The following is a 14,863-nucleotide window of genomic DNA, read 5'->3' as shown; positions in this document are numbered from 1 at the left end:
TCTGTAAGGATAAGCCTTATTTGCTCTTTTGGCAATTCTGTTTCTCATTTATAATATTTAGTAATTTGTAAGTGTAGTTTATTTTGGGGATTTATAAACCAGCATTTTTGGAGGGGCTGGAGAGATGGTACCGAGTATAGGTCAACGGCCTTGTATGCGGCCAACCCAGCTTCAATCTCTGGTACTATATATCGTCCCCAGAGCATTGCCAGAAGTGATCCCTGAGCACACCAGGAATAAGTCCAGAGCACCTTTGGGTGTGGCCCACAAGGTAAACAAAAAGGCATTTTCCTACTTGTCACAAATAATTAAACATAGCTATAATCTTTTTAACCAGTTTTTTTTTTTTTTGGTTTGGAGTCATACTCAGCATTGCTCAGGGCTTATTTCTGGCTCCATTCTCAGGGATTCTGAGGACTGAACCCAGGTCAGCTGCATGCAAGACAAGTGCCCATCCCACTGTACTATCATTCCATCCCAAATGTGTTTCAATTTCAAACTAAACTTAGAGAGATGTACCGTCAATTAAGTTTTGCAACACTTTGTTCTATTTTTTCAGGTATCTCTATAAACTTTCTAAGTTTTCAGTTACTATTTATGATCTATTTATTTCTCTCTTTTAAAATATACTATTTATTTATTCATCCATTCATTTCCCTTGTCCTTTGGCTGCTCTGGTGATGACAGGACATTATACATTTGGTTTTGGTGCTAGTCAGGCGTCACACAATTCCAGTGTCTGCACAAATTGGCTGCTGAGTGATGGAGACCACACTTTGCTGTGGTGCCAGGGGCAGCAAATGGTAGTGCCTCAAGGATGGCACTTGGCATGCGGGACAGTGTCTGGGATTTAACTTATAGTCACACAGCTGCATTGTGGGCACTCTATCTATGCTAAGCATCCTCCAGGCCCCTAGGTTTTATTTTAAAATTTATCCACAACCTTAAATATGTCTATTAATATATGTAACTGTACTTGATTCCATTTCAGACAGTTGTATTCTTGCCTTAGGTCTTCTATAAATATTTTTCAAATACTTATGCTCAAACTAGGATTACCCTGTGATACACAATCACTGGAGGACAGTTGAATTTATATATGACCATTATAAGATGCAAGATAAGCTTTCAATTTCTGTGGGTGACAGACACTATTTCTAACTATAATCTTCACAATCCTCTCCCCTGATAAGGGCTAACTTTTTCTAACTCTTAAATCATCACTAGTCATCATCTGTGGGTTTTATACAAAATACTATGTTCCGGCTTCCTATGATGATCCTGACTCCTCTAAACTAAGAGTGCATAAAAATGCAATCAAGCCAGGCAGTCTGGTGAGCAACGCTGCCGGAGAAATGCTCCGGACCCGAATCCGGGCCAACAACACCAGGGATCCAGACGGAGGAGGTACAGCAGGCACACCTTCTCCGGATGGAGCCCTGGCGACACTGAGAAGCAACTAACACGGCTCCGGGTTGCGGGACTGGAACACATCCAATCCGCGCGGCCGCTAACGCGGCTGCCTGACCTTTTCTAAAAACTGAAAACATACAATCTTTTAATGACAAACCAATTATCAAATGCTTCCTTAGTAGGGCTGTCTTCATTGGGGGGAAACTCCAACAACAATAGTGAGTTTTGTTTTGCAATATGGAATGTAAGCAAGGTAGAGAGAAAATGAAGTGAAATTCATCAGTTATACAGTTGGGGGGGCTGTGGCGGGGAGTATACTGGGGATTTTGGTGGTGGAATATGGGCACTGGTGAAGGGATGGTGTTTGAATATTGTATAACTGAGACATAAACCTGAAAACTTTGTAACTTTCCACATGGTGATATAATAAAAATTTTAAAAAAATGCAATCAAAATCAAGATAGCAGTCTTCATGCTCCTATAAACTCCCTGGCTTCATCTATTCATATCCCAAAATTTGTTTTATTTCATGGCTTACTAGGGCTTTGTACACATATTTTTTAAACTGTTTTTATCTGTTGTATGTGTGAAAAGCAGACTTTTCCAAAGCAGATTAAGTTACCATATTAACCAGAAATATAAACTGCTTTTCTAATAAGATTACATGAATCCATGCGTGTGAAAGTGGGTAAGGTATGAGCTTATTAAATATTTAATATTTTGCACACAAGACAAAAAGGTCTGTGTAGCTTCTTAGCAAATTATTTTGAGCTCATAAAAGTTATAAACTTATGTTGTGAAAGTTACAGAGAATCTTCTCTCATGCTTTTCTCAAATTTTCCTAAGGTTTGTACTTTCTACACAAAATTTTCCTTCATTCTCTTTCTTCATCAATGTTCCTGATTTGACAGAGTAGAAGACTAGGGATAGCTCTCAGAAGTCTTAACTGTAGTTAAGATTATTCTTCCCTACTTGCAATAACTATAACCAATTTTCTACCAGAAATCAATTTAAGCAAATTACACAATACCTTTTATTTACATTAGATAACCACCATTATTGAATAAAGTTACATCATGTCAACTAACAAAGAAAACGGAGGCCAGCATCTATAAACTATGAGGAGTAACAAGCAGAGAAAATAGCAAGGTGCAGAAAAGAAGACAGGAATATAATAAAGCATTTTTTTTAGATGACCAAAATTTGTCACAAACAGGCAGGGAAGAACATGTACAACAAGAAAATGAGGTATTTTAAAAGAAATGTAGCAGATAAGTTATTTGACTTTAAAAAGAGATAGCAAGGCTTTATATATATGAACTATGAACCATACTGATAATGAAATTATATTGATATAGTCAAAACTGGTTTTGTGTTTTCATTAGCAGACTTACTGATAATAAATGACATATGAAATACTTGTTACTAATCCATAATTAGACAAAGAACTAGAAAAAGAATAAAAATCAATCTTGTCATTAAGAATATTGCTTAATTCAGTCAATTAGGGAAGAAGATTGGGCCATACCTGGCAGTGCTAGGGGTCACTTGCGCTAGTGAAATCATATGAGGTGCTAAGGACTGAGTCAGGGTCGGTCAAATGCAAGACACAGTGATTCAGCACCTGTACTATCAGTCCCGTCCCAGGCCAATGTGTAGTTTGTTCTCTGCTTGGGGAAACCACATCTGGACACACTCATGCTCACTCTGCACTCAGGGATCACTCCTGGCAGTGCTTAGAGGACCATATAGGGTGCTAAGGATTGAACTCGGGTTGGCCATATGTAAGATAAATGCCTTACCTACTGTATTATCTCCTGGTCACTGGCCAATAGTTTTAAGCAAGATTTCTCAAAGGAGTCCACGGAAAATTCCATGGGTAGCACTAAATGACTCTAAGTTCTACTTCTAATAATGAAGATACTAAAGGAAATAAGAGCTGGAGATTGATGTTGAACTGCTAAAATATTTATTGAACAAGGACTACTATATAATGCTACCATGTAATATACTAGTAAATTTAGTCCCATAATAAAGCTGACGCAAGCATCATTATTATTGTTTTGCCATTTTACAGATGAGGAAATCAAGGTTCAAAGATGTTACAGATCTTGAGGTTGGAGTGATAGCATAGCGGGTATAATATTTGCCTTGCACGTGGCCGACCCGGGTTCGATTCCCAGCATCCCATACGGTCCCCCAAGCGCCACCAGGAGTAATTCCTGAGTGCATAAACCAAGAGTAACCCCTGTGCATTGCTGGGTGTGACCCAAAAAGCAAAAAAAAAAAAAAAAAAAAGTTAAAGATCTCAACCATGTTTATCAACTATGAAATAGCAGAACTAGGTTTTAACCCAAAAAATCATGTAGATACTACAAAACATCATGTGTTAAAACAACTGTGTTCTTAACCACTATGTTTTTAACTACTGCTGTGTCCTTAACCACACTGTAATGATGTCTCCTTAGTATCTATATGATTTTCTGTATATATTAAAAATACTTAGCATAGTAATTGTACATATTTAAAGTAAGAAGATTAATAAATATTTGAGTAATTAAAATGAAGAAGCTAGAAAACGCAAGACCTTAGCGAAGTGTTCAATCTTCATAAACTATAGACATAAACATCTTTCTTTAGATATAAGGTCCTTAAGAGAAAAATAACAGGACAAAGATTTAAAAACTGCACTTCAGCTGCTAAAGAGATTACTCAGTGTGGCTCTTGCCTTCAGGGGGCCAACCTGGATTTTCTCCCCAACTCCATTTATGGTCACACAGCACTGCCAATAATGATCCCTTAGCGCAGAATCAGGAGTAAGTGCTGAGCCCCAAAACCAAACCAATCAGGAGTAAGTGTGGCCCCAATAATGATCCCTTAGCGCAGAATCAGGAGTAAGTGCTGAGCCCCAAAACCAAACCAATCAGGAGTAAGTGTGGCCCCAAAACCAAACCAAACCAAAAATTTCACTTTAACAGAGGTGTTCACATTTTGGAAAGAAGCCAACAAAAAACCCAGAATTTTGTAAGAATCCAAGATTTTTTTTTAAAAAATGGTAAAAAGACAGAAACTGGGGCTGGAGTGATAGCACAGAGGGTAGGGCATTTGCCTTGCACGAGGCCGACCCGGGTTCAAATCCCAGCATCCCATATGGTCCCCTGAGCACCGCCAGGAGTAATTCCTGAGTGTAGAACCAGGAGTAACCCCTGTGCATCGCCAGGTGTGACCCAAAAAGAATTAAAAAAAAAAAAAAAGACAGAAACCAAGAAGACCTCCTGTTTTATGAGCAAGGCTATCATTTAAAGACCTCAAAGAGCAAAGCAATGTATTCAGCAACTATTTTAAAAAATAAATAATGGAGACAAGTTCAGATAATTTCTTCCAGAAATCTAACAGAGAATATAAAATATAAAATGAAACTCTAGCTCCAGTGAGCAGCAAAGAGACCTCAAGACAAAAGATGAGTATCATTAGTTTTTAAACTATACTTAGCTATAAATCCCCTTTAAGAATCTAAAAGGAATACTCTGGTGTTGGGGGGAGGTGCAGTAACTTTGTACAGCAACATCATAAACACTACTGTGAATCTGTTAAGCTACAATAGGAAAAAAAGATTGATTTAAAAAAGCTAAAATGTAAACATGTTATTGAATTGTGGTATACACCTTAGTAACTACAATCTGACAAACATACTCCAATATTTCAGGAACAGAGAAATCAGAAGAAAAGCAGCTGTATCTATTGCTTACTGAGAATTCTTTAATAATTCAGTTACTAGATATTAGAAATGAGTTGCTTTTTCTCAGCTTACAAACAATTTTGTGTATTTGCTGTGAGTCACAAAACTTTAAAAGGTTTCTCCACTCATCCAAGTATTTTTGAACTTCTGGTAACTCCCAAACCACAATACTATATTTATCCCAATTATCTGGTCTGCATGTGTGAAAACACATATTGAACTAAGATGACCCACAAAACAATTTAACAAGATTAAACAATCATCAGCTAGACAAAGAAAAAGATGAAAAGGTGAGTTAATTAGCAGTGATTAAATGCTTAAATTTTTTCCAAAGTTAACAGTGACAATCTTTGAGGAACTATGCAAATACAAACATTCCAGAATATAATGAGAGGAAAAAAAGCAACTTAAGACATGAATAAACAACAACAAAGAAAAGGTTTGTAAAATTAAATGTGAGTAACAATGTAGGGATAGTAACAGTGGTTTCAAAGTATTTTTATCAATTTCTTACCAGTATCAGAAATGTAAGCATGAAGTTGTACTGAGTCATCAGTAGATACATTTGAAAGGTCATCTAAAGACTAGGAGGGGGAGAAAAAAAATCAGTAAACATTTCAGTTTTAATGTTATGGAAATATTAAATAACTCTGTAATATGTACAACTCAGTTTTGTCCCCTGTAAGCTTTATATTATTTGTATCATCCTCTAAGCCCATCCCCAGACTAGTCATCTATATTGACCAATAGGTATGAGGAAAAAAATAATTAAGGAAACACAACAAAGTAAGTCAGAAGTCAATTTAATCCATCATATTATTTGTTCCACCTTATTGTCCATACATTATCACATGCTACATTTTTCAGTCACATGCACCATATGGCAACAAAAGAAAAATGTAGATTCAAGTCGATACTTTTAAATTTATATTTTCATTTTTTAAATGTTAGAATAAGCTAGAATCAACTCTATTCTCAATAAATCTTTTACTTTAGAAATAATTTATATTTTTATTAGAATAATGGCATGGGCTGGAGCCATAGCACAGCGGTTGGGCGTTCGCCTTTCCCGTGGCCGACCCGAGTTCGATTCCTCTGCCCCTCTCGGAGAGCCCGGCAAGCTACTGAGAGTATCAAGCCTGCATGGCAGAACCTGGCAAGCTACCTGTGCCAGGTTACTGTTACTGTTTTTGGATATGCCAAAAACAGTAACAATAAGTCTCTCAATGAGAGACGTTACTGGTGCCCGCTTGAACAAATCGTTGAGCAACGGGATGACAGTGACAGTGAATAATGGCATCTACATTGTAGTGTTATATGAGAACTAAGTTAAAGATTTATAAAACATTATAAGACTTCTTAACACACACACCAAAACTATAGGGCTATTTTTTGATTACTTATAAAAGAAAGTAAATTCAAAGGCTAAGATATATTCTTAATAATTTTCAAAAATAATTTCATAAAAAATTAATTTTTGTTATTCTTACAGAACCAGAATCAACATTTTACGAGTATAGTCTTTATGTTTAAAATGAAAAGCTTTTCTTTTTTTAAATGTTTTTTTTTTTTTGCTTTTTGGGTCACACCTGGCGATGCACAGGGGTTACTCCTGGCTCTGCACTCAGGAATCACCCCTGGCCGTGCTCAGGGGACCATATGGGATGCTGGGATTCGAACCCGGGTCGGCCGCGTGCAAGGCAAACGCCCTACCCGCTGTGCTATCGCTCCAGCCCCTGAAAAGCTTTTCTGCCACATATAAACACCCATACATACATGGAAGATGACATAAGTCATTCAAACAATGATGGCAAGATCATAGTGAAACTTAATTAACATAATAGAATTAAAATTTCTCCCCTTAGGATTGCTTCCAAGGGTAGCACTTGGATAACATTTGGGAATACTGATTTAAGAAAGTTACTCAACCACTCTTCAATAAAAACCCTGGCCATGAGTCTTGAATGAGTTTGCAGGTTTTTTGTTGCTGCTGTCCATTTGGGATCCACACCCAGCTATGCTCAGGGCTTATTCCTGGTTCTAAGTTCAGCGACCATTCCTGGCAGTGTTGAGGGGGACAGCTATATTGGAGATCAAACTGGGGTCAGCCACATGCAAAGCAAATGCCTTAACCCCGTACTACTTCTCCAGTTCCCTGAATGCCTTCTTGCTGACAATATTTCAGATATTGTCACACTCATTGCTGTGAGGAATATATCTATCCAATTTTACTCCCAAAAGAAACTATTTTTAAAAATTGTATGTTTTCCCCAATGTATCTTTTACCTTTACTGATTCGGCCTCCTACCTTCACTGATGCTAAGATCAATGAGTACTCTGTATAGTGGACTGAACAGAGAAGTGGTTACAGGGACCTCCAACATATTACCTGATTCAGATACACTTTGTAATTTAAAAACTATAGGATCTGAATGAACTCTGGGTTGCCAATCATTATTAAGGCACCTCAATAACTTCAACTGCACTCAAAGAAAGCCAAAAGTGTATCTACTAAATGATTGTTAAGAGAAGCAAAATGTGATAATTCCATATCGATGATTCACAGGATTCCCTGGACGAGTGAGGAATCATTAAAGTAGGTCTAGTTCAGGCACCTCACTTCCCCAGTGGTGTGATGATGTTAAAACCCTCTATTCCTGCTTTACAAGTGTTATATAAATAAAAACACCCTGAAATAAAATTTGATGCACTCATGTTAAGTGATCAAATGCTTCAAAATAAAATATTTTGACCAAAAACCCCACAGCTTTTATTTTAATGCTATTTTAATGTGAATGCTATTTTAATGTGAAAGGTTGAACCTGAGTGGAAATGTAAAAGTAGAAAATTTAGATTATTATCTACTAGGATCATATTCCAATTATAACATTAAAGCACAAGAGCCATTAAACAATGAAGAAAAAGATTCATTAGGATTGCTCCTATCCAGCAGTAAAGGCAGTAGGAGTTACTTATTATTTTAAACATATTAACAGATCATACTATGCAACCCAGTTGTTAAAACACTTTTCACACAAATATCTTTTTTTAGTATGCTTTGTAATTATTGTATAATTTTCATCAAAATGATGAAATACTATCTGGTGAGAAAATGTTACTAGTCACAATGATATTGCACACATTAAGTATCAAAGAGACTGACTATATACAGTTACAGTTGGAGAAATTATTATGGCTCTACATTTTGATTTACAAATGTAAGTATATTTACTTCTATTTTAATTAGTTACAAATGGCAATTTCAAAACAAGTATATTAATTCTCCTCTAAAATATAGTTTGTAAAGTATTTTGTGGGTTAAAACTCCTATCTCAGAAACAGAGTAAAAGTACAGAGGTTTGGGTGCTTGCCATATACCCAGAGGGTCCCCTGACCCCTGCTCAGAGTGATTCCTGAGTAAAGAGCCAGGAGTAAGCCCTGAGCAGCAGTGGGTGTTGTTCAAAAAAAAGAAAGAAAGAAAGAAAGAAAGAAAGAAAGAAAGAAAGAAAGAAAGAAAGAAAGAAAGAAAGAAAGAAAGAAAGAAAGAAAGAAAGAAAGAAAGAAAGAAAGAAAGAAAGAAAGAAAGAAAGAAAGAAAGAAAGAAAGAAAGAAAGAAAGAAAGAAAGACTCCCAAACTTAGCAAAGCAAAAAATTATGCTGAGAAAAACAAAAATTTAAATTTACCATGACAATTCAACAAACACAGCTATAATTAGAAATCTCTGCAATATCAATCTTAACTATAGATATTAAATGCTTTCTCTGCTTACTATATTAAACTATCATAATCAAGTTGATATAAATGTAGCTATCTTCTTAAAATTTTTCTATGCATTAAAGAGAATCTAAAGGATTCCAGAAAATTAAATGTCTTAACTTACTATTCACTTATGTGAATAATATAGTAACTTGTTCTTAAAAATGACTTTACAGGCCAGAGAGATAGTATAGCAGTTTAGGGAGCTTCTTGCATGCAGTCAACCTGGGTTTGATCCCGTGCATCCTATATGCTCCCCTGAGGACTACCATATACAATTTCTGAGCATTTTGGGTATGTCCCCAAAACAAACCAACAGAAAATGTGACTATGTGAATAGTGCTACAATGAACATTGAAATGCAGATGGTGTTTCTGCTCTGGGTCTTTGGACCCCCAGGGTATATTCCCAGAAATGGTATTACTGGATCAAATGGGAGCTCAATTTCTAGTTTTTCTGAGGAGAGAGAGAGAAGTACCTGCCAAGGAGATGCGGGGGGGGGGGGGGGGGAGAGGGGGTTGGAAGGGAAACCAGTGGTCAGAAATGTACACTGGTGAAGGGACGGGCTTTGGAACATTGTATGACTAAAACCCAATCACAAACAATTTTGCAACTGTATATCTCATGGTAATTTGATTAAAAAATAAACTGAGCAAATGGAATAAAAATGTGACTTTCCTCCCACTACCTCCTTCTAATGATCACCAATTGCCCCACTGCCAAAAAAATTATGCTTCCAAAATCTCTTGATGTCAATTCCGCACAGAGCAAGCTGTGAGGTGCCACTCACAGTAGAAGCCAATTTTAAAAATGTGACTTTGCTTTCTAAACAGGAGCCACACTTAGAAGTTTCAGAGAGTGAGAACGGTGTAGGTGAAGGACTGATGGGACAGACAATCCCAGGAGAGCCCAGACTGGAACATGCTGGAGGGGTTCAGCAGCAACCAGGGCTACATTGGCAGATGCCTGGCAAGACCATACAAGTGCAGGAGATAGAACATAAGACCCTGCAAGTGCTAAGCATGTACTCTGTCCCTTATCTAGCTCTGTGACCTGCGATGTTTTTCTGATCCAAAGACTGCTTGGACCTGTTTCACTATGTGACAAAAGGGATCTTGTCCATTTGAAAAAGTGTTTATTCCAGACAAGGAATTATTTTTAATAACATACTCAAACATTTTACAATGATGACAAAATGAACACTAGGTAATTTCAAACCAAGGATATATTTTATAACACACAGAATCTTTTCCTATACAATGAACGTTACTTGTATCTTCTTCGTGTCCTACACTTCCATTAAAATAATTTGATACGACAAAGCTGATTTTCTTTCATTTTTTGCTAAATGCAAGAGTAATAGAAATTTATTTTGTAGAATAAAAGAACATTTACTCAATAGTTAATCTGTAAGTATAGTAATCTGAAAAATGAAACATGGAAAAAAATATCCAAACCAGCTTTTGTATAAATCAAAAAAGAAAATGAGAGAGAAAAAAGACAACAACAAACAATACCCCCTGGCCGTACCATTGATCTGAAACTTTCGTATTTGAAACACTAATACATATTTTTTAATGTTTTCTATAGGGTAGGGGGAATTTGGGCCTTACCACCAGTGCTCAGGGCTTACTCCTGGCTCTATTCTCAGGAATCACTCCTGGTTAAGACTGAGGGGACCATATGGAGTGCCAGGACCAACCTGGGGTTTGCTACATACAAGCACCTTTAATACTGCAGCATCTATGGTGCTGAATACCAATATTTCTTTCAAGCAACATTTTGCAACAAAAACAACTCAATGGAAAACTCACAGAAAAAAAAAAGCAAACTATTTCACAGTTCACTCTGAATATATGAATGCTAATGATAATCTTTATGATATAAACATGTCATTTTAAACATGCCTCAAATATGTAAGGGTGAGGGTTCAAAACACAGCAGTGCAAAGAAATATGTGATTTTTTTTCACAAAGCCTGAATTTTAATAGGGCAGACTTTATCACAACTCATTTCATACTGCTTTTGTAAATACAAGAGTAGAAAAACTGGTACCAATGTAAGTTTAGGTGCATGAGGTGATAAATTTACTATCTCTCGTAATATCAATCAATCATTTTAAACTAATAAATATGTGCACTGGAAATAACAATTATTTTATCTACTACAAATGATTTAACAAATGTGACCTAAACTTACTTTTAAATATGTTAAAAAATAACATTTCATATTCAAGTTCTATTCACAGATATTTTTATATGTGATTTAACATTTCTTTAAAATATTACAATTTCTTGTAATACTGAACATTAATTTGGGAGCTTCTAATATAACAATTATATATTATTACTAAAGTTTAGACTACCAAGTCATTTCACTTTTTAAAGGACCCATACAGTACTTACCAAATTTATGCTTCCTGTAGGAGACCCATTAAAAGATTCTGTGGAGGGGAAATTAATCTTAGTATATAGTTAAAAAATATAATCTTAAAACAACAGCTTTTCCTAAGGCCCATACACAAAGAATAAAAGTCACACAACAAAGAGTAAAGAAATTTGTGGTTCAATACTCTCTAATACACAATTCCCCCTAGGTCTTTGTTTTTGCCCATGCTAGAAATTTCAGCAAATATACCTATGTATATTAGTGGGCACCCTAACCCTTAAAAGGCATTCATGTACAGGAGAACAATTATTATTTTCAAAGAATCCAAAGCACTTGCCTTATATAATGTAAACATTAAGAAAATGCAGCTGAGTGAAAACCACTATAAGATTACAGAGGTATTTTGCTACTTCTCACTACACGGATTAAGAAATATTAAAAAGATTATTTTTTAGTGTGAAGCATAAATTAACATTTAGTTTCTCTATTAAGTTTACTTATTTTTGGTAGCTGTGGCTCAAAATCTTTCAAGTTTAGATTCTTACATTAACACATAACAGAACAAAAGTGTACAATTTCACATGCAATGTCATTTAATTAAAAATCAACCAAAAAACTTTTAAAAAAATTAATGTTAGAAAGTTATTACTTAGACCTTATTAAAACAATAATAATCACTCCCCCCACCAGTTTTAGTTCATATCCAAGTAAATTTACCATAGACACCTCAGTTAAAAAAAAAATGAGTACGCAATGGAGTAATATTCACAAATAGTCTAAGGTAAATTTCCAATTTCTAACAAGTATTTGTGAATTTGGATCACAAAGTCTTCAAAGCAAACTTCTACTTCCACAAAGGAGGCAGTTAATAGGATTTCTCAATTTCAACTTCTAAATGCTGAAGAATATTTTTTGGTTGCTTAGATCTCTGGTCATAAAATATAAATAGGAAATTCCACCTAGGTTTCTCCTTGGCATATACTAAGGTGAGAATAAAATGACTGAGAATTTAACATAGTTCATATATCATATATATTCAGTAATATGCTTCCTCCCTTCTCTAGTGGTCTGCCTACCTATTATATCTTCCCACCCAAAGACAAGTCAAGTTAAAAGGAGAATTCAGGAGCAAAGCAAGGCATAATTTACATTCTTAATCAACAACAAGATCTAGAAATACAATTTAATCTGGGTTCACCTTTATATGAGATTTTTATAACTGTCTATAAACATATAGAAAACAAAATAAACTAGTATTTGGCATGTGAGAAAAATGTAACTGAAATTAAAAATTTTAAGAGAATGCATAATTTAAATATTTTTAAAGATGAGACAACATTCTTTTAAAAATGAAACTAAAAAATTTAGAAATAATGTAATTCTGAATGAAGGAAACAATTTTGAAATAAATGAAATAGAAGAAGGGGAGAAGGCTAGGAAGGAAGGGAAAAGAGTTTCCATTAAGCAAGCCATGACCTAATTACCTACTGATATTTAGTAATATAGGAATGATATTTTTCCCTAGAAAAGAAAACTACCAGAGGATACTATCATGCATAGTAAGACTTAGTCCATTAATTTTAGACACAATTGTATACAGACTGCATTTTAAAAAAATCAGAGTCATCACCAATGAATTGTTTCAAAATGTCTAAAAACCAAAGCAGCATAATGTTAAAAATATACTATCAAGAAGCTTAACTAACAAAGCCAGAAAACAAGTTTATGACCAAGAAATGTGAACATCATAAAGAAAAGAAAATCAAAGGCCGGAGAAACAAAGTGAAGTTCTAGTTTGTGCACATGCTTTGCACACAGAGGCCCTAGGCTCAGTCCCTGGCACTACCTGGGTCCACAAACACTGACCTGGGGGTAGCACCTTTAGTCGCACCAGGTGTGACCCAAAAGTTTTTAATATATCTTAAGTTTATGCTAGTTAGGATGTTTGAGATGGCTTCTAAATAATTTGCTTCTATTAGCTATATACAAGAAAATAGTCTGGGAGGAAACAACTGAATGGCAGCAAAAAGCCAATTTAGAGGACTTCCCAATAGCTCTCTTAGGGATCAGAAACCATTCCACAGAAATTATCACTGTAATTTAAAATAATGTATTATTAACAAGCTTATAACTAGCTGATTATGATTTAATTTCTCTTCTTTCACTTAGAATCAAACAGCAAATAGTTTTCACAATAATAAGAAAAATTTCAAGTAGTAAACAATAAAAACATAATCATCCTCTCTGGAGGTAGATTTGCTACTGTTAATTTCATAGGCACTTTGTGAAAGGTTTTTCAAGAGTTAATACTATACATCGAACCTGAGACAATCAGTTCCCACTGAAGTACTCTTTAACAAAATCTTTAATTATACAATTAAATAATCAAATAATGTGTAACTGTAATTTACAAATAAATTATCCAGTGAGAGTATTTAGAAATCCCAAGATTGTCAATCAACAACCAATATAAAAATGAATGAAGTAAAAGCTTGCTAATATGGGGATGATTAGACAGGGAGAGAAAGGGGAGGTTAGGATACCTTCATAATAAAGGCGTAACGTAAAGTAATGGTCATCATCTAACATCTCACCATCCTCAAATGATTCAGTTAAATCATATAGGTATTTTCTACTTACATTTTATTTGCATTGCTTAGTTTCTTAGTAAAACATAGCAGCAAGTTCATCAAAACATAAATTTAATTGGAGCTAGCAACACCTTTGAATTCAATCACAAAACTGGTCACTGGCTAAGAATTCAGAAAACTGTGCTGTAAAAGTCGCCTCTAGCACTATTCCTATACAACTGATTATTTAACACTAACAAAAGTATTTGAGTTTTAGTTTATAAATTATTTTCAGAAACATAATTTCATATAACATGACAATGTCCCTTAGGTAAGTATTACTGAAGGAATTCTGCATTCACAACTGAGGAAAATGATGTTTAAATAATTAAATACTTAATATAACACATAAGTATTAGCAGTAAAATCTAAATATTCTGATAAAGAATCATAGTATGCTTATTTCTGAAAAAAATCTGAAAGATTAGCATGAAAGACTCTTGTTGCTTCTTCCACTTCTAAAAGTCTCCCATGCAGTGTAAGATTTAGAAAATACTTGGTTGGAGCGATAGCACAGCAGGTGGGGCGTTTGCCTTGCAGGAGGGTTCGATTCCCAGCATCCCATATGGTCCCCTGAGCACTACCAGGGGTAATTCCTGAGTGCAGAGCCAGGAGTGACCCAAAATAAAAGACTTAGAAAATACTACAATCAAGGGGCACTGGGAATGGGAGAAAGATGCAAACAAAGTTTGAATGATGCTTTACAGTTTGTAGTATGCTCTAGAATCAAAACCTGTGAGCTCACTTAATATTACCCAAATCCTATTGTTAGCCCAAGTATATTACTGATTAGCAAAAGAGAAACTACCATAAAAATAAACAGAAGACCCAACCCAAGAAAATAATCTTCGTAGAAAGACTTGAGACTCCCATTTCTAAATTACTAAACTCTTGATTTTCTAGGTATAGTAACTATACTTTGTCATATACTTACAG

The 14,863-nt window shown here is 35.2% G+C and overlaps 1 protein-coding gene and 1 pseudogene across 2 annotated transcripts in view; both read right to left on the bottom strand.

Moving 5' to 3' along the window:
* The window catches only part of SNX13 (sorting nexin 13), a 131,571-nt gene that overhangs the window by 31,063 nt on the left and 85,645 nt on the right, over nucleotides 1–14,863 (bottom strand). For both annotated transcript variants that reach the window (XM_055131664.1, XM_055131672.1), the window contains exons 16-17: nucleotides 11,315–11,352; nucleotides 5,667–5,736 (exon numbers count right to left, since the gene is read on the bottom strand). In XM_055131664.1, coding sequence (XP_054987639.1) covers nucleotides 5,667–5,736; nucleotides 11,315–11,352 — 108 coding nt within the window. The remainder of the gene's footprint in view (nucleotides 1–5,666; nucleotides 5,737–11,314; nucleotides 11,353–14,863) is intronic.
* Nucleotides 9,558–9,715, bottom strand: LOC129400983 (U11 spliceosomal RNA; annotated as a pseudogene).

This window comes from Sorex araneus, chromosome 1 (assembly GCF_027595985.1).
Source record: "Sorex araneus isolate mSorAra2 chromosome 1, mSorAra2.pri, whole genome shotgun sequence".
Lineage (NCBI taxonomy): Eukaryota > Metazoa > Chordata > Mammalia > Eulipotyphla > Soricidae > Sorex > Sorex araneus.
Note: the sequence above shows the minus strand (reverse complement) of the source record. Positions and strands in the feature narration are given on the sequence as shown.